The sequence below is a fragment of the Salmo trutta genome, chromosome 2 (assembly GCF_901001165.1).
Source record: "Salmo trutta chromosome 2, fSalTru1.1, whole genome shotgun sequence".
In the NCBI taxonomy this organism is placed as follows: Eukaryota; Metazoa; Chordata; class Actinopteri; order Salmoniformes; family Salmonidae; genus Salmo; species Salmo trutta.
The window spans coordinates 45,502,542-45,529,363 of record NC_042958.1 but is presented as its reverse complement, the minus strand read 5'-3'; the positions used below and the strand labels follow the sequence as shown (position 1 = coordinate 45,529,363).

At 42.3% G+C, this 26,822-nt stretch overlaps 2 protein-coding genes across 3 annotated transcripts in view; one reads left to right on the top strand and one right to left on the bottom strand.

Moving 5' to 3' along the window:
- The window catches only part of LOC115155758 (equilibrative nucleoside transporter 1-like), a 31,869-nt gene extending 27,438 nt beyond the window's left edge, over nt 1–4,431 (bottom strand). Inside the window, exon 1 of the mRNA XM_029702685.1 lies at nt 4,389–4,431. The gene's annotated coding sequence lies outside the window, so the exon portion shown is untranslated. The remainder of the gene's footprint in view (nt 1–4,388) is intronic.
- psap (prosaposin) lies at nt 1,978–26,078 on the top strand. 2 transcript variants are annotated; one of them, XM_029702644.1, is made up of 15 exons: nt 1,978–2,137; nt 9,813–9,946; nt 10,087–10,161; nt 10,808–10,933; nt 13,646–13,855; nt 14,203–14,346; nt 15,174–15,230; nt 15,618–15,623; nt 20,698–20,844; nt 21,095–21,187; nt 23,077–23,260; nt 23,535–23,698; nt 23,900–23,980; nt 24,188–24,295; nt 24,627–26,078. In XM_029702644.1, the coding sequence occupies exons 1-15, from the start codon at nt 2,104–2,106 to the stop codon at nt 24,657–24,659; spliced, it is 1,596 nt and encodes a 531-aa protein (XP_029558504.1). In that variant the 5' UTR covers nt 1,978–2,103; the 3' UTR covers nt 24,660–26,078. The 2 variants fall into 2 exon arrangements, with proteins under 2 accessions (XP_029558504.1, XP_029558513.1); XM_029702653.1 differs by lacking the exon at nt 15,618–15,623.
- Nucleotides 26,079–26,822: the final 744 nt, after the last annotated feature.

Sequence of the window (26,822 nt, the reverse complement as noted above, 5' to 3'; positions counted from 1 at the left end):
AATAAATAATGAAACATGTTCAATTTGGTTTAAATAATGCAAAAACAAAGTGTTGGAGAAGAAAGTAAAAGTGCAATATGTGCCATGTAAAAAAGCTAACGTTTAAGTTCCTTGCTCAGAACATGAGAACATACGATTTGTATTTCATATACGTATTGGATGTTCTTATAGGCACTTTAGTATTGCCAGTGTAACAGTATAGCTTCCGTCTCTCTCCTCACTCCTACCTGGGCTCGAACCAGGAACACATCGACAACAGCCACCCTCGAAGCAGTGTTACCCATGTAGAGCAAGGGGAACAACTACTCCAAGTCTCAGAGCGAGTGACGTTTGAAACGCTATTAGCGCGCACCTGCTAACTAGCTAACCATTTCACATCGGTTACACCAGCCTAATCTTGGGAGTTGATAGGCTTGAAGTCATAAACAGCGCAATGCTTGAAGAATTGCGAAGAGCTGCTGGCAAAACGCACAAAGGTGCTGTTTGAATGAATGCTTACGAACATGCTGCTGCCTACCATCGCTCAGTCAGACTGCTCTATCAAATATCAAATCATAGACTTAATTATAACATAATAACACACAGAAATACGAGCCTTTGGTCATTAATATGGTCGAATCCGGAAACTATCATTTCGAAAACGAAGCGTTTATTATTTCAGTGAAATACGGAACCGTTCCGTATTTTATCTAACGGGTGGCATCCATAAGTCTAAATAGTCCTGTTACATTGCACAACCTTAAATGTTATGTCATAATTATGTACAATTCTGGCAAATTAATTACGGCCTTTGTTAGGAATAAATGGACTTCACACAGTTCGCAATGAGCCAGGCGGCCCAAGCTGCTGCGTATACCCTGACTGCTTACACAGAATGCTAGAGAAGTGACACAAATTCATGTTAGCAGGCAATATTAACTAAATATGCAGGTTTAAAAATATATACTTGTGTATTGATTTTAAAGAAAGGCATTGATGTTTATGGTTAGGTACATTGGTGCAACGACAGTGCTTTTTTCGCAAATGCGCTTGTTAAATCATCACCCGTTTGTCGAAGTAGGCTGTGATTCGATGAGAAATGAACAGGCACCACATCGATTATACGGAACGCAGGACACGTTAGATAAACTAGTAATATCATCAACCATGTGTAGTTAACTAGGGATTATGTTAAGATTGATAATTTTTTATAAGATAAGTTTAATGCTAGCTAGGAATTTACCTTGGCCTCTTGCTGCCCTCACGTAACAGGTAGTCAGCCTGCCATGCAGGCTCCTCGTGGAGTGCAATGTAAGGCAGGTGGTTAGTGCGTTGGACTTGTAACCGGAAGGTTGCAAAAACGAATCCCCGAATCCCCCCTGAACAAGGCAGTTAACCCCCGTTCCTAGGCCGTCATTGGAAATAAGAATGTGTTCTTAATCTGACTTGCCTAGTTAAATAAAGGTGTAAAAAAAAAAAAAAAAAGGCAAATCGGCAAATTGGTGGCCAAAAATACCGATTACCGATTGTTATGAAAACTTGAAATCAGCCATTCCAATTAATCGGTTGACCTCTAGTACCAACCCTCAGTAGAAATCAAACCAAGTTTAATTAGATCAGTTGAATACAGTGGTCGGTGATCTTATCATGTGCAAGCCATCATTATAAATAAGAATTTGTTCTTAACCAACTTGCCTAGTGAAATAAAGGTTAAATTAAAAAATCAAATGTGCTCATCTTGTTCACCTCATAGGCCACTAGACTAGCTAAGGCTTAATGTGATGAGAAATAAAGTGCCAATAGCCTTTTTCATCAATGTGGGGGTGAACAATGAGTATGTTTGTCTACAAATAATTGCAATTATGTTACTACATAATGATTTACTATCTATTTTAAACGCAAAAAAAAAAAGACAGTAAATGGTGATTTGTGGAAACATTGATCAATCAGACGCCAAGACAAGTCACATGTCCGGGCTCAGTGGTCAGCTGACTGTGAACAAAGACAGTAGAAGCTGTGTGATATAAACCAAGAGCAAGCACCTGTCCTGCACAGCAGCGCTCAGACCTACACCCGAGATTCAAATCCACCCGCACAACCAGAGGGACTTCAGACAGCTCCACCATGCTGTGCCTTGCTCTGTTTTTCGTCTCCGCAGGTAATATGATACAATGTAGACTGTATGATTAGTTACATCATTGTGACTTTGTATCAAAGATGGCTAGTTAAAGTTGTAGAGAGAAACAAAGTATCGAGGTTACTTTCGTTTCGTAAACAACGACACAGTAGACATTGCTTGCTAACCAAGTAATTTAGCTTTGTCACTGATACATTTTTAAACCTATTCCTTCACTTTATGCACATTCAAGATGTGTAGTTAGTTAACTAGCTGATGTAGCAGCATTGACTTTGTAGTAGCTGGCTAACGTTGGCTAATCATTGTTATGACGCTTCCTAGGAGGCAGCAAACTAGCTCAAGCGATGGCTATATTATATATCAGTCAAAAGTTTGGACACTTACTCATTTAAGGATTTAGCTTTATCTTTTACTATTTTCTACATTTGTAGAATAATAGCGGAGACGTCAACTATGAAATAACACATGGAATCATGTAGTAACACAGTTTTTTTTTTTTTAACAAAATATTTTATGTTTTAGATTCTTCAAAGTAGCCACCCATTGCCTTGACAGCTTGGCATTTTCTCAACCAGCTTCATGAGGTAGTCACCTGGAATGCATTTCAATTAACAGGTGTGCCTTGTTAATTTGTGGAATTTCTTTACTTCGTAATGCATTTGAGCCAGTCAGTTGTGACAAGGTAGGTGTAGTATACAGAAGGTAGCCCTATTTGGTAGAAGACCAAGTCCATATTATGGCAAGAACAGCTCAAATAAGCAAAGCGAAATGACAGTCCATTACTTTAAGACATGAAAGTCAGTCAAGCCTGAAAAATGTTAAGAACTTTGAAAGTTTCTTCAAGTGCAGTTGCAAAAACCCTCAAGAACTATGATGAAACTGTCTCTTATGAGGAAAACCCAGAGTTATCTCTGCTGCAGACGATAAATTCACTAGAGTTACCAGCCTCAGAAATTGCAGCACAAATAAATGCTTCACAGAGTTCAAGTAACAGACACATCTCAACATCAACTATTCAGAGGAGACTGCGTGAATCAAGCTTTCATGGTCAAATTGCTACAAGGAAACCACTACTAAAGGACACCAATAAGAAGAAGAGACTTGCTTGGGCCAAGAAACATGAGCAATGGACATTAGACCAGTGGAAATCTGTCCTTTTGTCTGATGAGTCTGAATATTTGGTTCCAACTCGCCGTGTCTTTGTGAGACGCAGAGTAGGTGAACGGATGATCTCCGCATGTCTGGTTCCCACCATGAAACATGGAGGAAGTGGTGTGAGGGTGCTTTGCTGGTGACACTGTCAGTGATGTATTTAGAATTCAAGGCACACTTAACCAGCATGGTTACCACAGCATTCTGCAGCGATACGCCTTTCCATCTGGTTTGTGCTTAGTGGGACGATCATTTGTTTTTCAACAGGACAATGACCCAACACACCTCCAGGGCTGTGGCAGTGGCAGTCCTCATGCTTGCTAATTTTAGCTCAGCCATTGGTGTGATGCATTTAGTTAAACATAGTATCTAGCTAGGCCAATGTATTTCTTACACCTGTTTTTTTTTTTTTTTTCTCTCTTCTTACAGCTGTTTACATTGAGTCTGTACCCTCTCCTTTACGTGGAGCATCTTTTAGGGAAACAAGTATGGTACTGTTGTCCTCTCAAATCAATCTATCCCTAGTCTAACCTGTTTTCCTGTTCACTCTTTCTTTTTTTTATTATTATTAAATTAATGTCATTTTAATGACTATGTATTCTTGATGTAGTCCATCCAGGTGCATGATAGGTCCATCTATCTTTCTCATCTAAACAAATGCATTCATATCCTCATAGTTCTTTCGCCCAACTACATTCCTAATGCAGCAGTCCTAACAAATGATTGTTGAGACAAAACGGGGACAAAGTGTGTAGGACAAGTAAATCTTGGCGTGGGTAGTGAAAGCTAGTGTAGCTTTATTAGGAAGACATTTTCAATTTCCTCTTATGTTCTGTTTCGTTAGGGTTTCGCTTCACTTTTTGATCGTGCCGATTTTATTTCTGATTAGGTAATAGATGTTAGCCTCAACATGTATAATGTTGCTGTTCCATGATAAAGATCCAGAGTCATTTTGCTTCAAACTGACTGCATGATTGATTTGGGGAACGTGTTAGGTAGTCTGTCACCCCCCCCATACATGCTGTATGCTTAATCAAGCAAAACTATCTTCCCTATAGGCCTAATTGTCTAATATCATTACAAAAAGCTTTGTTGTAATAAACATGCACAAGCTTGTTACCTTTTGCTTTAGTGTCCTAGTTTGGTCAGGCTGTTGAGGGTTGCTTATTGCTGCTCTGAGAGAGACAATGGCTAGGCCTATTTATAACTGTCTCCTTGTTTACTTGTTTTTTGCAATACCCTGTGTGATATGAATTTGTTTGATTACTCATAGTGAGTGTCAGTCATATGATTTTTCATATTTGCAAAACTACAGGCTAGGTATCAGTTCCTGCAATACATTTGTTCTTGTTCTCCTTTAGTTTTTTGGGTAATTTGTAGAGCACTTAGTTTGCAACGATGACAACGCAATCAGTATGAGACTAGTTCTTAGACATCTTCATTAGGAGTACTGCTTAAGCATTTGGCTGCGCCCTCGATAACATCTCTTAAACTGTGTACGCGAATAAACTTTGATTTGCCCCTTCTCGTCGTCATCGGGGCAAAGGGGGGGTTTGTTAGTTGGGGGGGGGGGGGGGGTAGTTGGAGGGGCAGTTGGGGGGTGGGGGGGGGGTGTTAGTGGGGGGGTTAGTTGAAGGGGCAGTCGGGGGGGGGGGGGGGTTCTTTTGTGCTGCCCTGTGATGTTTGATTAACTTCCGACTCACACAGCTGAGCGGCGTAGGCTACAAGCAGCTCTGAGCTGTTCCATTATGCTTCATCATCAAACTCAAACATGAGATTGATCACTCAACTGTGTGAGTCTTGAATGGTCCTTAACTTTTTTTTTAAATGTAAAAAATAAATAAATAAAAAAAAAGCCAGCCAAGTTTACTGTAGAACTATAGGCTAACATGGCAGCGTAGACTCCTAAAATGTAGCCTGTTTTTGTCATGTTTATCCCCCTTGTGATGTTTTCAAAGTAGGTGGTAAAAAATGGGAATAGCTGACACACTGACAATGTAGCATGAAGGCTTTGTTCATTTGGAGTCAGACAAGCTGAAATGTCTTTGTGATAGCAAGGCCCAGCACCTCATAGAGCAACAACTTGTTTGTTCTTGTCTGCCTTGGAGAAAATGAGGGGGGGGGTTCTATCTCTACTGTAGCTTTCCCAGTACAAGGCGGCATGGGAGTGAATGATTGACTCACTGCAGTGTGAATGTATTATCAGCATATGAACATGAGTGATTTGTTTCACATTGGGTTGCCTACTATGACCTCAGACGCCTGGGGGTGAGTTTTGGGGGCACACCGTACAAGGTCTTGCAACAGAACCAAAAGGAGCGTTTTCTAATTGGACAAGTGCAGATAGTACCGCCCCCTTTCGAAATGTTTCATGCTTACAAAACACAGGCACTGTCCTATCTGCTGTGTCTCTTCAGGCTGTTAGCTTGGCGTGGGTCTTTGATAGCTAGGCAATGTTGCTTTCTGTGTCTTTATTTTGTCACATGAGTAGCTAACTAACATTGATGGTTTATTTGTCAACGGCTGTGCATCATCAGTTGCTTTCCCTCAGTCAATGCAACATTTGTGCTTATGTCCTTGAATCTGAAGATTAGAATTTTTGTGTCTCTGCAAATTTGGCAAAAAAACCCCCCACATGGCAGCCTTTGGATGACTATATAATTGTAATATCTTTGGCAGTAAGTGATGGAAAAATATGCCTCAATTATTTGAATAATTCAAATGGATATTTTGTGCACAATGGGTGATATCCAATTGCGATCTTGTCTCGTTGCTGCAACTCCCCAACAGGCTCGGGAGAGGCAAAGGTCAAGTCATGCATCCTCCGAAACATGACCTACTAAACCACGCTCCTTAACACCCGCCTGCTTAACCCGGAATCCAGCCGCACCAATGTGTCAGAGGAAACACTGTTTAACTGACGACTGAAATCAGCCTGTAGGTGCCCGGCCCACCATAAGGAGTCGCTAGAGCACGGCGAGCCAAGTAAAGCCCCCCCCCCCCCCTAACCCGGACGACGCTTGGCCAATTGTGCGTTGGTCTACAAGGCTCCCCGGTCACGGCCAGTTGTGACACAGCCTGGGATCGAACTTGGGTCTGTAGTGACACCTTAGACCTCTGCACCACTCGGGAGGCCGACGACTAAAGTGCCTTTTTATAAGGAATTTTCAAATCTGACTTCTCCATGTGGCCGTTTATGGAAATGATCTTTCTGGTCCGGGCGTCAGTTAAACTGCAGTACTGATGCAAAATAGTAGGAGCAGTCAAAACCATGCTTCTAGACCAGAACCCTGGCCCCTTGAGCCCTGGGTGGAGCATTGCACCCTGGGAGTTGAAATACACTGAATTATAGTATAAATGTGTACATTTACATTGAGTCATTGAGCAGACGCGCAAATCCAGAACTTTCAGGAGGAACTAGGGTTACATTCCTTTGCTCAATGGCGCAGACAGATTTGTCACCTAGTCTGGGATTCGAACTAGCAAGCTTCAGAAATGAGCTCAAGTGTTTGTCGCTTTGGCACTAAACTCTTCATTTATTACAGAAATGATTTAGCTGTAATGTATGTTATAGATCAGCAAACCCTGATATGTATCAAATTACATTTTGGAAGTTTCCTGTAATTGTCAACAAAAAAGGAAATGTATAAAATCAGATATGGATTTGCATAAATTTCCGATATTCTGTTATTTAATATGGCGTTTTTATTTTTGAAAGAAATTGAATAGCCTAGAAGATATGTGTTACTTTAGTTATTCTATCAGTTATCAACATATTGTTCAATGTTTAAAAAACATTAAAGCCCTATGGTTATTCTCTGACTTTAGACAATACACTTTGTTGTTGTATCGATACGGTATCGTTTTGGTATGGGTGGCAGGTAGCCTAGTGGTTAAGAGCATTGTGCCAATAACCGAAAGGTCGCTGGTTTGAATCCGTGAGCCGACTAGGTGAAAAATCTGTTGGTGTGCCCTTCAGCAAGGTACTTAACCCTAGTTCCTCCTGTGAGCAAGTCTCTGGATAAGAGTCTATTATAGGGACAACACTAAACGCTTTTATATTTAGCCAGGTGCAAAGGAGTTTTTTTGTTGTTGTTAAGGAGCGTGGTTTAGTAGGTCATGTTTCGGAGGATGCATGACTTGACCTTTGCCTTTCTCTCGAGCCTGTTGGGGAGTTGCAGCGACGAGACAAGATAGCAATTGGATATCACGAAAAAAAAAAAAAAAGGATCACTTTGTGCACAATATCCATTTTAATTATTCAAATAATTGAGGCATATTTTTCCATCACTTACTGCCGAAGATATTACAATTTTTATATTCATCCAAAGGCTGCCATATTTTTGGATGATGTCGTCGCTGCTCGCACTGGTCACTGAGTGCTAGTGTGCATGGGGCGGCAGGTAGCTTAGCGGTTAAGTGCCTTAACTGAAAGGTCGCTGGTTCGAATCCCTGAGTTGACTAGATGACATCTGTCAGTGTGCCCTTGATCAAGGCTCCTTCCTGTAAGTTGCTCTAGATAAGTCTCTACTAAATTACTTAACTGTAACATTAAAAACATATATCAATACTCAGCAAAAAAAAGAAACGACCCTGTCTTTAGTTGGATTTTTATGAATTATCTTTGAAAGACAGGGTCCTGAAAAAGGGCTTTTTTTATTGCTGAGTTTATATATAATATTGTAATTTTCTTCTGGAGACAGTTTTGTCACGCTGTGGGCATAAAGGTATGTTTTTAAAAGAAGCTGTCTTCTTTTTTTTTTCTCTCCTCGGGGGGGGGGGGGGTGGAGACAGGTGTATAAAATTGAGCACACCGCCATGCAATCTCCATAGACAAACATTGGCAGTAGAATGGCCTGTACTGAAGAGCTCAGTGACTTTCAGCGTGGCATCATAGTCAGCTCGTCAAATTTCTGCCCTGCTAGAGCTGCTCCAGTCAACTGTAAGGGCTGTTATTATGAAGTGGAAATGTCTCGGCGCAACAACGGCTCAGCCGCGAAGTGGTAGACCACAAGCTCACAGAACAGGACCACTGAAGGGCGTAAAAAATAGTCTGTCCTCGGTTGCAACACTCACTGAGTTCCAAACTGCCCCTGGAAGCAACGTCAGCAAAATAACTTTGTCGGGAGCTTCATGGGTTTCCATGGCTGAGCAGCCGCACACAAGCCTAAGATCACCATGTGCAATGCTAAGCATTGGCTGGAGTGGTGTAAAGCTTGATGCCATTGGACTCTGGAATAGTGGAAACAGGACAAATCTGGGTTTGGCGGATGCCAGGAGAACGCTAATGCAACTAGCTTCCCTGTGGCTCAGTTGGTAGAGCATGGTGTCTGCAACGCCAGCATGGTGTATGCAACGCCAGGGTTGTGGGTTCGATTCCCACAAGGGGCCAGTCCAATTTTATTTTTATTTTTTTTAAATGCTTGAATGTATGCATTCACTACTGTAAGTTGCTCTGGATAAGAGTGTCTGCTAAATGACTAAAATGTAAAAAAATTAACTGTAACGTTTGGTGGAGGAATAATGGTCTGGGGTGGTTTTTCAAGAACTGCAATGCTGCTGGTTTTTTTTCATGCTCAATAGTTTCCCGTGTGTATAATGAATGGTCCAACGGACATCCAGCCAACTTGACACAGCTGTGTAGTCAGTGCTTCCCTGTAGAACGCTTTCAACACCTTGTGGGGGGGTGCAACTCAATACTATGAAGGTATTCTTAATGTTTTGTACACTGTGGATAGCTGTTGTGTTCATATTGAGGCCAACTGCCTTTATTTTCTCCAGCTGATGGAGGATTGGATGTTGACCTCGTTGACCTCGCAATAACGTGTATTGGGTGCTTTCCACCGTGGTTTCCTAGGGATTCTTGGTAGGATCTGTTTCCATAAAACACAGTTCACTATATTTCAGTTTTCTCTGCCTCTCTAAGATCAGATGAGGAAGTAGGCCTAGTTGGTCGTGGTATTCCCCTTACGAGTCACATGATCCTTCTTTCACTTCCTGTTCTCTGATTTATTTTAGAGAATTGTAATACGTCTCTACTTTCGCTTACTTGAAAAGGAACTGGAGCTAGGGTATGTATGTATACCGTAGGACTGGACCTAGGTTACATACATACTGTAGGACTGGAACTGGACCTTGGTTATATACCGTAGGACTGGACCTAGGTTACATACCGTAGGCCAATGTCTTCACTATAACGGCTAGGCCTGAACAGATCCTTCAAACAAATAGATTGACTTCTAAACCAATGAATGTTTAACATTCACTGTTTATCCAAGAATGTGTAGGACAGTGTCACTTCTGCTACACCGACCATTTGGGATGGATGGGTAGGCAGACATATACTAGCTGTCACCACCCCTCTGTTGGGTACTGAACAGTGTCTCTCCTAGCTGTCACCACCCCTCTGTTGGGTACTGAACAGTGTCTCTCCTAGCTGTCACCACCCCTCTGTTGGGTACTGAACAGTGTCTCTCCTAGCCGTCGCCACCCCTCTGTTGGGTACTGAACAGTGTGGGTAACGATAGTGTCTTCTCTCTCCTAGCCGTCGCCACCCCTCTGTTGGGTACTGAACAGTGTGCCCGTGGTCCTCCCTACTGGTGTCATAATGTGAAGACTGCCTCCATCTGTGGTGCCGTAGTCCACTGCCAGCAGAACGTATGGAACCAACCCCAGATGGTGAGACTCGAGTCTACTTTATCTAGCAAGTTATTGTCTTTTGAAGGGTGGGGGTATTTTCCCTGTGTAAATGGATGAACAGTGGGCATTGTTAACCCGGCCTTGGCTTTGCTACCCTAATCAACTCCCTCCTGGTTCAGAAAGCCATACCGTGTGACCTGTGTAAGGGGGTGCTGATTGCGGTGGACCAGCTGCTACTGAACAATGCTACTCAGGTGAGTCATGGAGGATGAATGTGGGGAAGTTCCCTGTTACTTTTGTTGTTGCTTAAAACAAATTCATGCTCTGCCAAACTATCTTCTATCCAGTGTACTCAATAGTGGCACAAATATGCCAAGACTGTTTTCTGCTCCCAGATGAATGAGTGATTAAGATGGTCTACTATGGCTGAGTAGTGTTTCTCAAACCTCTCCTAGGGGATCCTCATTTAAAAATGTAGTAGTCCTGAACCAGTTCACATGATTTACATAGTAAAGGCCTTGATCATTAATTGAATCGGGTGCTATTTCTGGAATACTTCCAATACATGGAACTGCTGGGGGGCCCAGAGGAGAGGCTGGGGGACCATCGCGCCACATAGTGGGGGCTGGGGGACCATCGCGCCACGTAGTGGGGTCTGGGGGAACATTGCTCCACATAGTGGGGTCTGGGGGAACATTGCTCCACATAGTGGGGTCTGGGGGAACATTGCTCCACATAGTGGGGTCTGGGGGAACATTGCTCCACATAGTGGGGGCTGGGGGACCATTGCTCCACATAGTGGGGGCTGGGGGACCATTGCTCCACATAGTGGGGGCTGGGGGACCATCGCTCCACATTGTGGGGGCTGGGGGTCTCTAAGCTGATGTTCATGTCCTCTAGGGTGAGATCCTAGGCGTCCTGGAGAAGGCCTGTCACCTGATCCCTGTCAAGAGCCTGGCTGCAGAGTGTGAAGAGACGGTGGACACCTACTACCCTACCCTCATTAGTATCATCGCTGGAGAGCTGGTACACACACACACACACACACACACACACACACACACACACAGTGGTTTATAGGAAAGTAAGCTAGCCTACACACAGAGAGAGAAATGATTTGTTATTCAGAATCAATCCAACATCCTCATTCTGCTAAGCTAAATGGCATTGTTACAAGGTCATTCCAAGGATAATTTAGCTATTTGAATTTGATGATAAAAGTTTGTCCTTAATGTTATTAGCCCATACAAATGTATTGAATAACAGTTTCACTACATAGAGCCCCCCCCCCCCCCCCCCCAAAAAAAGAAATCAAAACCAAGTTTGTACTATATCTTTGAGAGAAGAAAATCAGGTATTATTATTTAAAGAAATTTACACATGTATTTAACCCCTTATTTTTGGCAGGTAAAAGTCTCAGAATATATATATATATATATATATATATATATATATATATATATATATAGTACCAGTCAAACGTTTAGACACCTACTCATTCCAGTTTTTCTTTATTTGTACTATTTTCTACATTGTAAAATAATTGTGATGACTTCAAAACTATGATTTAACACATGTGGAATCATGTAGTAACCAAAAAAAGTGTTAAACAAATTGAGATTCTTCAAAGTATCCAGCCTTTGCCTTGATGACAACTTTGTACACTCTTAAATCACAGCAGAACTGATGAGCCAAGATGGACTGGATTTCTGTTGGTCCTAATGTTTACCATACAGTCTTAATCATATAAAATGACTTTCATGCAGTCTTAATCATATAAAATGACTTTCATGCAGTCTTAATCATATAAAATGACTTTCATGCAGTCTTAATCATATAAAATGACTTTCATGCAGTCTTAATCATATAAAATGACTTTCATGCAGTCTTAATCATATAAAATGACTTTCATGCAGTCTTAATCATGTAAAATGACTTTCATGCAGTCTAGTCCAAGGACTGCAATATGTTGTGACTGAATGGATATTAGGTTGGAAAAGTTTGTCACTCCTCCAATATAACATTTGACAAACAAATTGAAGCAACATTGACAGACCACTTGATGAGTTGTGACACTTTACAATACTATACATTAAATGTTGACACTAAAGGTGCTGGGCATGATACTGTGAGACTAGTGTAACGCACGTCAACTAATGTTGACTACTAATCCTTACTAGTGAGATTCCACTAACCAATCATATTATACTATATTGCTATGTTTAAGTTGACAGCTACAACAAATCAGCTGTCAGAAGCTGCATGACGAGCAGTTTACTTTGAGCCAATCAAAACTCAATATTCTCTTAGTCCCTCCTAACCTCACGTTATACACCAGTTGGCTCCAACTTGTTGGGGGGGAAAAAGGGCTCGAACAGCACGTCTTCCACGCCATTCCACGGAAAAACGACATTTCAAATCATTGAGAAGTTGTATACAACTGAAGGAGAACTGGATATTAACACTGACTTATCTATACAAATGTGCTGTGAAGGGATTGAGGGAAAGATTGACACCAGGATTTGGTCAGGTTTTTTTGAGTATAGATTCAGTTCCACCAAGGATGGCCAGGCGTCTGAACCCAGGACATCAATAAGGAGATTTGAATGCAAAGATTTATTTTCGTTGGAGAAAACTGAATTTTTCACTGTCATACTACGGTGTGGTAGGATTTCTTGCAAAACATCATTACAGTGGGATTGTTATAAACACATGCTGCACTTAAACACCTTACAGTGCTTATTGATGGGCACAGTCACTCACATTTGATTCCATCTCATAGTGGTTTATATCAGTATTTGTGAATTGGTTTGTTTTCTGTGGATTCATGTTTGTCTTGCTATTGAACTTTAATCTGAGAGCTCCTCAGATTAAGCGAGTTGGGTGACCCCAGTAAACTATACGAGGATATATGGCCGATATCTAAGTCTATTCTACTATTGATATATTTCATTCATATTGAGCTCATGGTACAAATTTCACATCAATATTTTACTCAAGGTGATTCATTTTTTGTAAGTATTTTTATTTACAAAATACAAGCCGCCGTTCTTTTCCTAAATGATTCAGTTGCTCCAGTAGCGAACCTAACTGGTCCAATAGAGGTTCATCTTAAACACACTAGCCCGTAGTGTACACACTAGCCCGTAGTGTACACACTAGCCCGTAGTGTACACACTAGCCCGTAGTGTACACACTAGCCCGTAGTGTACACACTAGCCCGTAGTGTACACACTAGCCTAGGGCCATGTTTAGTCATTAGTTGAGCTCTCTGTAGTAATGGTCATTTATTGGAAAGTACACAGATGTCCTGTTGGGGACTAGGGAACACTGATGTCCTGTTGGGGACTAGGGAACACTGATGTCCTGTTGGGGACTAGGGAACACTGATGTCCTGTTGGGGACTAGGGAACACTGATGTCCTGTTGGGGACTAGGGAACACGGATGTCCTGTTGGGGACTAAGTAACACGGATGTCCTGTTGGGGACTAGGTAACACGGATGTCCTGTTGTGGACTAGGGAGTTAATGGCATTTAGAAGGATGCCAGCTGCATATAGATCAACCCTGTTCCTGGACTCAAACACACTTTCAATGGAAATGTTGTTTTGGTCCAGGAGTAGGCCTAATCTGGATCCGTCAAGTGGGAAACTGACCCTGAGTTTATTGTAGTGACTTAATGGTGGCGTGTCTAGTGAGATACAGATTGTAGTGACTAGAGTCTGTTTCTGGATTCCAGGAGAACCCCCAGGTGGTGTGTGGTGCCATAGGTCTGTGTGACTCCCAGCAGGCAGCTCTGGCCAGTCTCCAGTCTCAGATCCCACAGCTCACGTCCAATGAGATTCCTCAGGAAGACCTGGCCCAGAGGGTGGACCCCTTCCTCCTCAACATCCCTGGTCTCCTCTACCCCCAGGCCCAGGAGAACGCCAAGCAAGAGGTTCCTAAACAGGTACGCCAGTCGTCATCCAATTTGGGGGTTGTAATTCAGGTCTTTGGTGTCTAGGTTTGAGTTTCTGTGTAATAATTGTTAAAGGACTTTAAAAATACATTAGATTTAGAATTTACTATGGTGCCCAGCATAGCTGCACATAGGTAGTGTTCAGTTGGGCACTAAGTACCAAATCCTTTTCCAACTGAAATCTGTCTTATTGATCAAATTCTGGCTGTACTTTCCAAACTGTTATTTCACTACTGAACGTGACCCAGTACCAACTTTAAACTGTCACTGACTTCATATGTGTGTAGATGTAACTGCTACTCCTTGATTCACTAGTGAGTGTCTTCTCTCCCCTGTAGGAGACTGGAGACTTGTGTGAGGACTGTGTGAAGTTCATCACAGACTTCCAGGACGAGGCGAAGAGCAACACTACCTTTGTCAACTCTCTGATCGAACGGATCCAGAGCCAGTGTGACCTGCTGGGGCCTGGAATCTCTGACCTGGTGAGAGGACTACGTAGTTATCTAGCTAGGAGTTAGTGAGAGGACTACGTAGTTATCTAGCTAGGAGTTAGTGAGAGGACTACGTAGTTATCTAGCTAGGAGTTAGTGAGAGGACTACGTAGTTATCTAGCTAGGAGTTAGTGAGAGGACTACGTAGTTATCTAGCTAGGAGTTAGTGAGGGGACTACGTAGTTATCTAGCTAGGAGTTAGTGAGGGGACTACGTAGTTATCTAGCTAGGAGTTAGTGAGAGGACTACGTAGTTATCTAGCTAGGAGTTAGTGAGAGGACTACGTAGTTATCTAGCTAGGAGTTAGTGAGAGGACTGGGTTTTTAAAACAAGTTTGGTGGAGTGACTATTTTGAGTTATAGAACTAGCCATAATCTAATTTACAGTTGGTACCCTAGATGCTATCTGGTTTAATGCAATAGTTGGTTTATTTCACCCAGCTGGTTATTTATGAATGTTTGTTCTTTAACATGTTCAGTCAGGCCTTAATGGACATTTTCTGTTATAATCTCCACCCGGCACAGCCAGAAGAGGACTGGCCCCCCCTCAGAGAGCCTGGTTCCTCTCTAGGTTTCTTCCTAGGTTCCTGCCTTTCTAGGGAGTTTTTTCCTAGCCACTGTGCTTCTACATCTGCATTGCTTTCTGTTTGGGGTCTTAGGCTGGGTTTCTGTATAGCACTTTGAGATATCAGCTGATTTTAGAAAGGGCTTTATAAATACATTTGATTGACCAACAAATACTTCCAATCTATGAAGCTGGAAGATCATTGGTTTCCACTGACTTTGTTTCTGACTGTTTTGTCTTCTCCTGTGTTTCAGTGCAAGCAGTATATCAGCCAGTACGCTCCTCTCATCGCCCTGCAGCTCATGTCCATGGTCAGTCACTCATTATCTTCTAGGGTGTGTCCAAAATGGCATCCTGTTTCATATATTTAGTGCACCACTTTTGGCTTTCAGCCCCCCAAACTGGAGGGGTTTGTCTTCTGCTGACGTGTAATTGTAGCCGATGACTCTGCACAGTGTCGCTTAACAAATACTTAACAGGTTTATACATGAACCAATGTGTTTATGTCAACATACATTTAGTGTGTGTATATATCCAGACTCTTACGACAGCTCCTCCTAGCCTGCTGATTTCATTCATCTTTAATCTCTCGTTTTTATTTTCCCCTCCTTCCTCTATTCATGCGCCTCTTCCTGCGCTCTCTCTCTCGCTCTCCCCCTCCTGCTCTCTCTTCTCCTGGGGTTGCTGTGGGTCTGTAGGAACAGGTAAGTCTCTGTGTTCAGTCTCTAGTCTCACACCCTTTAGGCTGTGGCCACACAGACTTGGATGAAATCCTATTATGCATTCAGCATCGTCCAATTTTTGTCCGGCAAAAAGGCTGACGTATCGATTGTTTTGTTTTTTTCCATCTGTCAATGGATAACTACCATTGTAAAAAGACCTGTCATTCTGTCTGCCCACAGCCTTAGCCTCTGTTTCTGTACGGTCTGTCCACTAGTGCAACTTACTTCAAGTACTCACATTTTTATTGTTCTAGAACTGCATCACAATGTTTCTCTGTGCTGAATGCTAATACCTTTTTAGTCCAAGCAAACCAAACTTTTTTTGGAAGACATTTGATGGGCATGTCATGCTACTAGACTGCAGACTTGTCCAAGCAAACCGTTTCCGTTTAGTCCGTTAGGTTTGGGAGGTGTACACCGATGTATTTGGAAATAGCCACGGGATGGTTTTTGAATTCCACCAATACCGTTGAAACAATTTCTTTGAATTTAAAAAATATTTGTTTCTATTTTAAGTAAATACAGTACCTACAGTCAACATGTATAATACGTTAGGAGATAAAGCAGATTGCGTTTCTCATTTCACCTGTCACATTATTTGACATTATGAAGCTTACCGTAGTTCCCCATAACAGTTGAGCCAGTCGTGTTTGTAAATAGCACAACGGGTGAAAGCTGTAGCAGTTGAGTCCAGCTGTGTGTTGACAGGGGTCGCGTTTTATATTGAAAGTCAAGTTAGTGTTTTTCTCTCCCTTCAATAGGATGATCAGGGACGTCCAACTATAGTTTTCCTTCGCAAAGAAAAAAGCCATTTTCTACATTTGGTAGAAAATTGCTTTTTCTTCAGATGACAGCAGAAGTACAACACTATTTGGCTTGCAGCCACACAAGTAAATGAGCTGACAGTGAAAATGCAAGGTATTTTTGGGCAAAAACCAATTAATGGCTGCCATTTTTGTAATGTTTAGGCCAATCATAGAAAGAATGTAGCCAGCTGCATTTTCTAATGTTTTGCTTAAAGTTAATCTTGTATTTTACCAGAGGAAAAAGTAGGCTGGCTATACTGAGGAACAGTCGCTCCACATCAGTCAGAGAGCTGTCTGCTGATAGAATGATGAACAGTAGCTCCACATCAGTCAGAGCGCTGTCTGCTGATAGAATGATGGAGAACAGTAGCTCCATATCAGTCAGAGTGCTGTCTGCTGATAGAATGATGAACAGTAGCTCCACATCAGTCAGAGTGCTGTCTGCTGATAGAATGTTTGTTCTTGAGTTCTCAGAGTGAAGTGCAACTGAAGCACAAAATTTGTTTGATGCTGAGCAGAAATTACAATAAGAACCATTTTAGATCTGTGTTTACAAAACGCAGAAAGATATTTCTTTAAAAAATGTCCTGTGTGGAAAAACACACAATTCTGCATTTAACATGACCCTTATATTTAACTTGGTAGTTATCTAAGTAAGTGGCTGAATGAATAAAGGTCACAGGGCATCTTTCTACTGTGTTTGAGAAGTCAAAGCCCTTTGGATGAGTTCTGTACAGATGCCACTATTATCTTGATTTCCATGGCTTTTATCTCCTCAGTTCTGGGCCATCTGCTCTGCCCCTATCTTCTCTGAGCAGGCAGGCCCGTTGCCTTAGCAACTCCACACAGATACAGCGGGTAGACATGCTGCTCCAGAGCCAGTACTGTTCTTCCTTCAGACAAGCATGTGTTAAAAATGTCTTCATTTGCACAATTGCTCTCGTTCACATTCACTTGTAAATGTCCAAACTAGAGGTCGGCCGATTTATTGGAGGACCAAAAAAAGCCGATACCGATCTAATCGGCTTTAAAAAAAAATAAAAATTATTTAACCCAACCCCTCTGAATCAGAGAGGTGCCATAATCGACATCCCGTATTCGGCGCTAGGGGAACAGTGGGTTAACTGCCTTGCTCAGGGGCAGAATGACACATTTTTACCTTGTCAGCTCAGGGATTCGATCCAACAACCTTTTAGTTACTGGCTCAATGCTCTAACCACTAGGTTGTCTGCCGCACAGCGCCCTAAACTCCCAGTGTGTTTAAATTGGAATATTTATTTGCATGTAAATGGTATAAATTGAGTACCAACTAGAGGTCGACCGATTATGATTTTTCGACGCCAATTCCGATAACGATTATTGGAGGACCAACAAAGCCAATACCGATTAATCGGCCGATTTTTTTGAAAATTGATTTATTTGTAATAATGACAATTACAACAATTCTGAATGAACACTTATTTTAACTTAATATAATACATCAATAAAATCTATTTAGCCTCAAATAAATAATGAAACATGTTCAATTTGGTTTAAATAATGCAAAAACAAAGTGTTTGGAGAAGAAAGTAAAAGTGCAATATGTGCCATGTAAGAAAGCTAACGTTTAAGTTCCTTGCTCAGAACATGAGAACATATGAAAGCTGGCGGTTCCTTTTTTAACATGAGTCTTCAATATTCCCAGGTAAGAAGTTTTAGGTTGTAGTTATTATAGGACTATTTCTCTCTATACGATTTGTATTTCATATACCTTTGACTATTGGATGTTCTTATAGGAACTTTATTGCCAGTGTAACAGTATAGCTTCCGTCCCTCTCCTCGCTCCTACCTGGGTTCGAACCAGGAACACATCGACAACAGCCACCCTCGAAGCATCGTTACCCATGCAGAGCAAGGGGAACAACTACTCCAAGTCTCAGAGCGAGTGACGTTTAAAACGCTATTAGCACTCACCCCGCTAACTAGCTAGGGCTGCTGGCTAAACGCACGAAAGTTTGAATGAATGCTTACCACCGCTCAGTCAGACTGCTCTATCAAATCATAGACTTAATTATAACATAACACACAGAAATACGAGCCTTAGGTCATTAATATGGTCAAATCCGGAAACTATCATTTAGAAAACAAAACGTTTATTATTTCAGTGAAATACGGAACCGTTCCGTATTTTATCTAACGGGTGACAAGCCTAAGTCTAAATATTGATGTTACGTTATACAACCTCCAATGTTGTCATAATTATGTAAAAACCTGGCAAATTAATTACGGTCTTTGTTAGGAAGAAATGGTCTTCACACAGTTCGCAACGAGCCAGGCGGCCCAAGCTGCTGCGTATACCCTGACTCTGCTTGCACAGAACTCAAGAGAAGTGACACAATTTCCATAGTTATAATAAATTCATGTTAGCAGGCAATATTACCTAAAAATGCAGGTTTAAAAAATGTATACTTGTGTATTGATTTTAAAGAAAGGCATTGATGTTTATGGTTAGGTACATTGGTGCAACGGCAGTGCTTTTTTTCGCGAATGCGCTTGATAAATCATCACCCGTTTGTCGAAGTAGGCTGTGATTCAATGAGAAATGAACAGGCACCGCATCGACTATATGCAACGCAGGACACGTTAGATAAACTAGTAATATCATCAACCATGTGTAGTTAACTAGTGATTATGTTAAGATTTGTTTTTTATAAAATAAGTTTAATGCTAGCTAGCAACTTACCTTGGCTTCTTGCTGCCCTCGTGTAACAGTCAGCCTGCCATGCAGGCTCCTCGTGAGTGCAATGTAAGGCAGGTGGTTAGAGCGTTGAACTTCTAACTGAAATTTTGCTAGATCGAATCCCCGAGTTGACAAGGTAAAAATCTGTCGTTCTGCCCCTGAACAAGGCAGTTAACCCCTGTTCCTAGGCCGTCATTGAAAATAAGAATGTGTTCTTAACTGACTTGCCTAGTTAAGGAAAGGTGTAAAAAAAAAAAAAAGAAATCGACCACAATCTGTCCAAAAATACCGATTTATTATTTTTTTTTTTTTTTCGTTTTTTTTGTTGTTGTTGTTATGAAAACTTGAAATCGGCCATTCCGATTAATCGGTCGACCTCTAGTCCAAACTCACCAAAAATGACATTTGGTAGCTCCTGTATGTATATATAAAAACTTCATGAGCTGGACTGCCTGTCTTTGCAATTTGTTTATTTTCACTATTACTTGTACAAATTTTGTTACCATTCTGCAAATTTTTTTTTTGGCAACCCTTTGTGTACTAAGCCGGTAATACCGTAAATCCCGGGGTGAGAGAAGCACGGTAAGATGATATGAAAAGCTGGATACTGCCCAACCTGATTGTCCATGCCACTAAAATGAATGATTCACTACCAATGCTGTAGTTTCTTAATGCCTCATTAGTGTCTGGAACCATCTGCTCAGCATGCATGTTGCCCTATGCATGCCTCTAGCATGAGAATCACCTACCTGTGACGTGGGTTGCTGGGTTAGACTGTACACTGTACCTATTGTGTGGGGTTGAAATTGATTGCATGAGGAAATGTTTGCCTGTCTCTGAGACTATGGAACAGTGGACTGGTAGAAGGTATAGCCTGGCTCTGAGACTATGGAACAGTGGACTGGTAGAAGGTATAGCCTGGCTCTGAGACTATGGAACAGTGGACTGGTGGAAGGTATAGCATGGCTCTGGCTCTGAGACTATGGAACAGTGGACTGGTAGAAGGTATAGCCTGGCTCTGGCTCTGAGACTATGGAACAGTGGACTGGTAGAAGGTATAGCCTGGCTCTGGCTCTGAGACTATGGAACAGTGGACTGGTAGAAGGTATAGCATGGCTCTGGCTCTGAGACTATGGAACAGTGGACTGGTAGAAGGTATAGCATGGCTCTGGCTCTGAGACTATGGAACAGTGGACTGGTAGAAGGTATAGCCTGGCTCTGAGACTATGGAACAGTGGACTGGTGGAAGGTATAGCATGGCTCTGGCTCTGAGACTATGGAACAGTGGACTGGTAGAAGGTATAGCATGGCTCTGGCTCTGAGACTATGGAACAGTGGACTGGTAGAAGGTATAGCATGGCTCTGGCTCTGAGACTATGGAACAGTGGACTGGTAGAAGGTATAGCCTGGCTCTGAGACTATGGAACAGTGGATTGTACACATACATCATCTTAAAGTCATGTGATGAAACATGTTTTTTGTGGAATGGTATGAATGTGTCTAACTGTACATTGACATTCTCCCCACTCAGCAACCTAAGGATATCTGTTCCCGCGCCGACTTCTGCTCTGCAGAGGTGAAGAGCTCTGTCCCCATGATGAACCTGGTGGCTGCCAAGGCCATCCCTGCTGTCAAACTGGTCCCTGCCACTAAGATGGAGGCTGTCAAGCCCACCAAGGTAACCTACTGGTACCAGAGGCACTGGCAAGTGGCCATGTACAACAGTACCTTCACTTTCATATCTTCCATATGAAATACATGGACATTTCCATAAACATAAAGTTATATAATCACAATGACATTGTGTTTTGTAATGTAGTTAAGACGTTGGCATGGTTAGCGTTGTAGTTATACTGATGCGTTTTGGGACCACAACTTATTTTGTTCCAAGACTATTCTAGTTACGCCGACTCTCGTCTATTCTCCAGAACATGGTGCGTGCCCGTGGCTCCCCTCAATGTATCGCATGTGAGTTCATTATGAAGGAGGTGGAGAGCATGCTGGGGGATGAGAAGACTGAGGTAGGTCACCTGACGGGTTGCTCATGAGTCATGACCTGCTATTAAACACTGTGACGGTGGTAAAGGGTTTCACGTTCTAACAGGAGTGGAGGTGCTTCTCTCTGTCTTATGGTGTATGACTGAAACGTAACGCTGTTTGTAAGGGAGTTCCAGTAAAATATGTTTTTATCATGGAGGGGGGCACTATATAAATGAATGATTTGCTCTCTACCTCTGGAATATTCTGGATGATCAACACATTTTCAGTTTGAATATTTCTGCTAAAAAGCCACAGTAATCCAGACAAAATAAGCTATTTGCGGCTTTACGTAACATTTTATGTTCATTTAAATAGTTCAACTGAAATTGTTATTAAAGTAACATGTTGGCTGTGTCTTCAGGGTTCTTAAAAACAATGATTCTGTCTGCAATATGCTAGATTGTATGAGTTATTATTCATTACAGAATCTCTTCATAACCCCCCCCGGAGGCCAAGTAGGGCTTGTTTGTCCTGTGTCAAGGATGAACAAGAATTTAGTATAATCCGTTTCATCTCTGCGACCTCAGGCCACCCTTTACTCTGACCCTGTGATGGTTATTACTGTGCAAGCAGCAGTGGATATTGTTTTACCCTAGATCACTTTGTAGCGGTGTTGTCAGAGGGGTGAAGATAGATTTGGTTGGGCCACCAGTCAGGTGTTAACCCTGCTGAAAGGACAAGAGTAGGATAGATGGAGTACCACTACCGGACACACATCAGCAGAACAGACTGACTAGAGGGTAGCCTGATGGCCAGATAGCCAGTAGAGAGAGGATAAGACACACCATATAAACACACATCACAGCACAGGGGTAACTCAACCAATAATACCTCATACAATAATGGCAGAGCATATTTAACAGCAACTTCATAGAAACAATTGACAAAGAACCCAGTCATCAACATTAGAGGATTTACAATAATCTGTATTACCTCCCAAGGGGGGGGGGAATTCATTGACAAAACAAAGGCTTTAATGTAAAATCTTCTTGGCCAAATGTCAATAGTACCACACCAAATCAATACATTTCAAACTGGCAGCAACCTCCCTTTTAACTAAAATATCAACCCAAATGCGTCTGGCAGGGCAATAATAATCCAGCGACACTGATCATGAAACGGAGTGCATTGAAAGAAAGGTCTGCTACAGTGTAAAGCACTGGAACAATAGAGGGAAGACGGAAAGGCTTCTTAGCTGTTGACTTCATGCTTGCGGTTGCACTGACTGTCCGTCGGTTACAGCTGGTTGGTTGGTTTGTCAAAGCTTCGCAAATATCCATGACTGGAGCGGTCCCAAAATATACAGCCGTGGTGCCATAGAGAGGTAACCCCGGCGATCAACTTAAAACACTTTACAAACTAAGCAAGCTGAAAATTAACAAGACTTCTGCAGAGTTGCACACACTGTCAAACTGCCGCGCCGACTGAAGAGCCATCTTTATATCCACACTGCTGAAGGCTCTATAGCTAGCTACCTTTTAAGGCAAGCTGTTTTCTTAAGAGAATTTTCTCTCAAAAACCTAGGAAGATAAATGGTGTATAGGCAATGACTAAACTAGGAGATGAAATGAAATAGTAAGGTCAATGGGTGTGACCTTACTAAGTAAAGTATAGGTGATCATTTAATTTTAGCCAATCACATGACTGCGAGGTGTGGCTCCAAATGGAAGACGTGTACAAGGAGGGTTAGTGGGAAGGTGTTGTGGGAGAATATTGGTTGGTAGATTAAGCCTATGCACCGGGAGATTCTTTTGTTTGCTAACGAAGGCCAAGTTTGACACGGTGGCATTTGGGCAGAAGTGTCTGGGAAGGAGATTAAGTCATGCCTAACTGACCCCTGTGCTCTTCTGCTCCTTCCTCCCACTCTCAGCAAGATGTGGTGCGTGTGTTGGAGAAGGTGTGCTCTGTGCTGCCGTCCTCCCTGTCAGCCCAGTGTAAGGATCTGATTGAGTCCTACGGCCGGGCCATCATTGAGCTGCTGCTACAGGAGGCTGATCCCAAGACTATCTGCACCGTGCTGGGGCTCTGCAAGGACGCCAGCCATGCCTTCATCCGTGAGTAGAGGGAGGGAGTGTGCTTGGAAAGTGTTGAGGGGTGTGTGATCTATCCTGTGTGTTTGAGACACATGGAGCAGGACCTGTTGGTTGTTGTAATGCATACAGATTAGAGAACGACCTGGCCGATACCATATTATTTCTGGGGGGTCGTCAAGGAGGCCAATGGCTGATTTTATTCAATATCATTCAACTAGAAAAGGCCAATTTATTGATGGTGCTCCAATCCAGATGAAGTTAACCCTGTGGTCTCCTTGTTTCCCCTGTCCCTCAGCGGTGTTGGACCAGTCCCAGGTCGAGGCGGGTGGCTTCTGTGACGTGTGCAAGATGGCTGTGCTTTACATTGACGGGATCCTGGAAGGGAACGCCACACAGGCTCAGATTGAAGACGCAGTCAGGAAAGTCTGTAGCTTTGTCCCGGAGGCTGTCAGGGGCGAGGTGAGGATGGAGGACATCTACTTGTTCCACATGTTATTATCATTAGTAGATTACACTGACCATCTTCTAATGGAAAACACTGTTTCCTAAACTCTTACTGCAACAGAAGAAGAATGAATATTGGCTAGTAACTGGTCAACTAGATGTTGGTGTGACTGTTAACCTCTTGCTCTCGCTCTCTCTCGCTCTCTCTCTCTCCAGTGTGACCAGCTGGTTGAGCAGTATGAGCCCATGCTGGTTCAGCTCCTGCTGCAGGTGTTGGACCCTGACTTTGTCTGCATGGTGAGCACTGGAATACAAAGAGGAATACACTTCACTATAGAGGAAAAAGTGTCAGAAGTATGATGATGATGATGATAGAGGGGGAAAAACCTCTAGTGTCGAGACCAATAAAGAGGATTTCACTTAAGGGACTTCCCTGGTTGAAATGAATAAGTTATATGAATTCCAGTGTCTGACAGTGGGTTCTGTGGTTGTCCTGGGTTACAGAAGGTGGGATTGTGTCCCGAGGCAGTGCAAAGTCTTCTGGGTATGGACCAGTGTAGCTGGGGACCTGCCTTCTGGTGCAAGAACATGGACTCTGCAAAACGCTGCAACGTGAGTACTCAACACATAGGCACTGGTCTGCACTGTTTCCTGTCATTGCTCACTGCTGTAGTGCTACAATGTTTCATTCCAGGGTTGAAAAATAGATTGTCAATGCAGCTCCCCTGGTTTAAATGAATGATGAATTCAATGCAAATTCCTGATTTTTATCCAACTGTTATTTCCGGCCATGCATTATGATTGGCCGAGAAGAACGGCTCATCCAGGTCTGTTCTTGAAATCTTGTGACTAAAGTACTCCTGAATATCTTATGTAAAGGACAGAGTAACCCCTAGGATGCCTATTGCTGTCTAACCTGTGGGTTTTGTCTGTCCTCTCCCAGGCGGTGGCACACTGCAGGCGTCACGTGTGGTAATAGAAGAACTGATAAAGACCAACCTACACAATCTAAACCTTTCAGGAGAAATACTGTTGCACTGATGTTTTTTTTGTTTGTTTTTTTAAATCAATAAATGTGTCCTGTTTTTCGCAGTTGTCAATATAAATTTACCAGGCAGTTTGGACTGGAACCCTTTTTTTTCTGCCAGAAGTTAGTTTCTTTATTTGGGGGTAGGAGAAGCAGTGTTTGGGTTGTAGAGTGAATCTATCAGACTGTTTTTAGTTACTGGGACAACCCTCCAAACAGATCTATAGTTGTACTGCTTATTGAATGTACATGGGTGTGGTTTGTCTACAGCTCTCTTTAGATAAATGATTTTACATGTCACACACGGTCGCTTACTTGACACGCCTGGTTTCCCGGACATACGGTAGGTTAAACCTAGTCCTGAACTAAAATATAATGCTTCTTAGTCCAAGACTAGTTTTAATCTCTGCCCATGAAACTGGCCCATTAAGTATGTGACGCAGACAGGTGGGTAACTGGATACTACTGTCTGTGAAAGAACAGTGGTCTGAGAAATATTGAATCTCAAGGGGTCCTTTCAATGTATTCCCTTGCAGTGACTGCAACTGGGAGAACTTTCAATGTATTCCCTTGCAGTGACTGCAACTGGGAGAACTTTCTTGGACAGTATCTAGCATACCTTCCTGGGATATTTTCTGTTTTAATTGAGTCTCTCGTAATGCAAGTTCATCTCTATTTTGTAGAAACAGTTGAATTGTGTTTTAAATGCTTTTAAGTTTTTTTATTAATGAGCTGATGTGAGGAGAGTAAAGATTGGGTGTGTCTGATTATGGTACCGTATTCCCTAATATAGTGCGCTACTTTTCAACAGGAGCCCATTGGGGGTCAAAAGCAGTTTCCACTGTAGGACGAATAGAATGGTCTACTCTAAATGTTGAGCCATGCCCTGATGCCCTGGGTGAGAGAACGAATGCATCCCATATGGGACCATATTCCCTACATAGTGCATTACTTTTGACCTAAACACCCACGGGCCCTGGTGAAAAGTAGTGCGCTATACAGGGAAAATGGTGCCATTTGGGACTCAGGTTTTCTAATGGCATGTTTGTGCCCCTTTTTTATAACCTCTGCTTGCAATTTCCATCTCAGCTAATGCTCTCTTCACCCTGTTTATGTGAAGTAATGTGTTATGAAGGAAATGTAAACAAACGGTATCTAGCCTCAACTTGGTTAAAACTCAATTTTAATATCATGGATGGTCAGACCCTCCAGCTTTTTACTGAAAGTGATGGGGCAAGTTAATTTAAAAAAAGTTACCCCCATTGTTTAATCTGCTTTGTTGCTTTATTGATCACAAAAAGCTCTTCATCTTTAATCAGCCTACTGTCAGATTTTTTTACAGTTGAAATAAAAACGATCGCAAATCCACTTTGTATTCTGATTGGCCAGAATGTTTATACTAGTAACTGACACACTAGAAGCAGCCTTTGAATACTGTTGCTTTATATAGGACATATAGCACCCACCACATTATTATAAACCCATGTGGGCTGGGCATGCAAGACTCTAATAATTCATCAAATAAGTAGTATTTAATTTTAGCCACTAAAACGCAATGATGCAGTACTTCGGGTGTGAAGATCTGTTAATCATATGGCCTTCTAAAGCCCATAGTGATTAGGGATGAACGCCAATAGATGGCGCCACTGAGGTATAAGAACTGGAGACTGCGTCCAAGCTGTCCGGACCTTTTGTTTCCAAGGTAATCATGTTCGCCTACACCGATTCGGATTCAAGGACCGGTGTTGAGGCCAGATCTGACTGCCGACCCGCGTCAGAAATAAACGTTTTGGATGCTGATTTTTGCTGCTCCTCTACCACAACACCGCCCCATAGTTTTAAAGGGTCAGTCTATCTGCAGTGTCCGTACAGCGTTAACTGCGACTCGACGCTGTACGGATTCCTCCACGTTGTTACACAAGTTGAGAGGCACATGGCGATGCGTTAGAGCTTGATTTGACCCATGGAGGCTCCGCGATTGCGTCACACCCTCCATACGTATCATTCAAGCACATTTTCAGAACAAGCATCAATTGTCTTTAATAGGCACATGCGTATGGAAACCGTGTGGGTCTGTGTGTAAAAAAACACGTCCAATAAGCTTTTAATTTG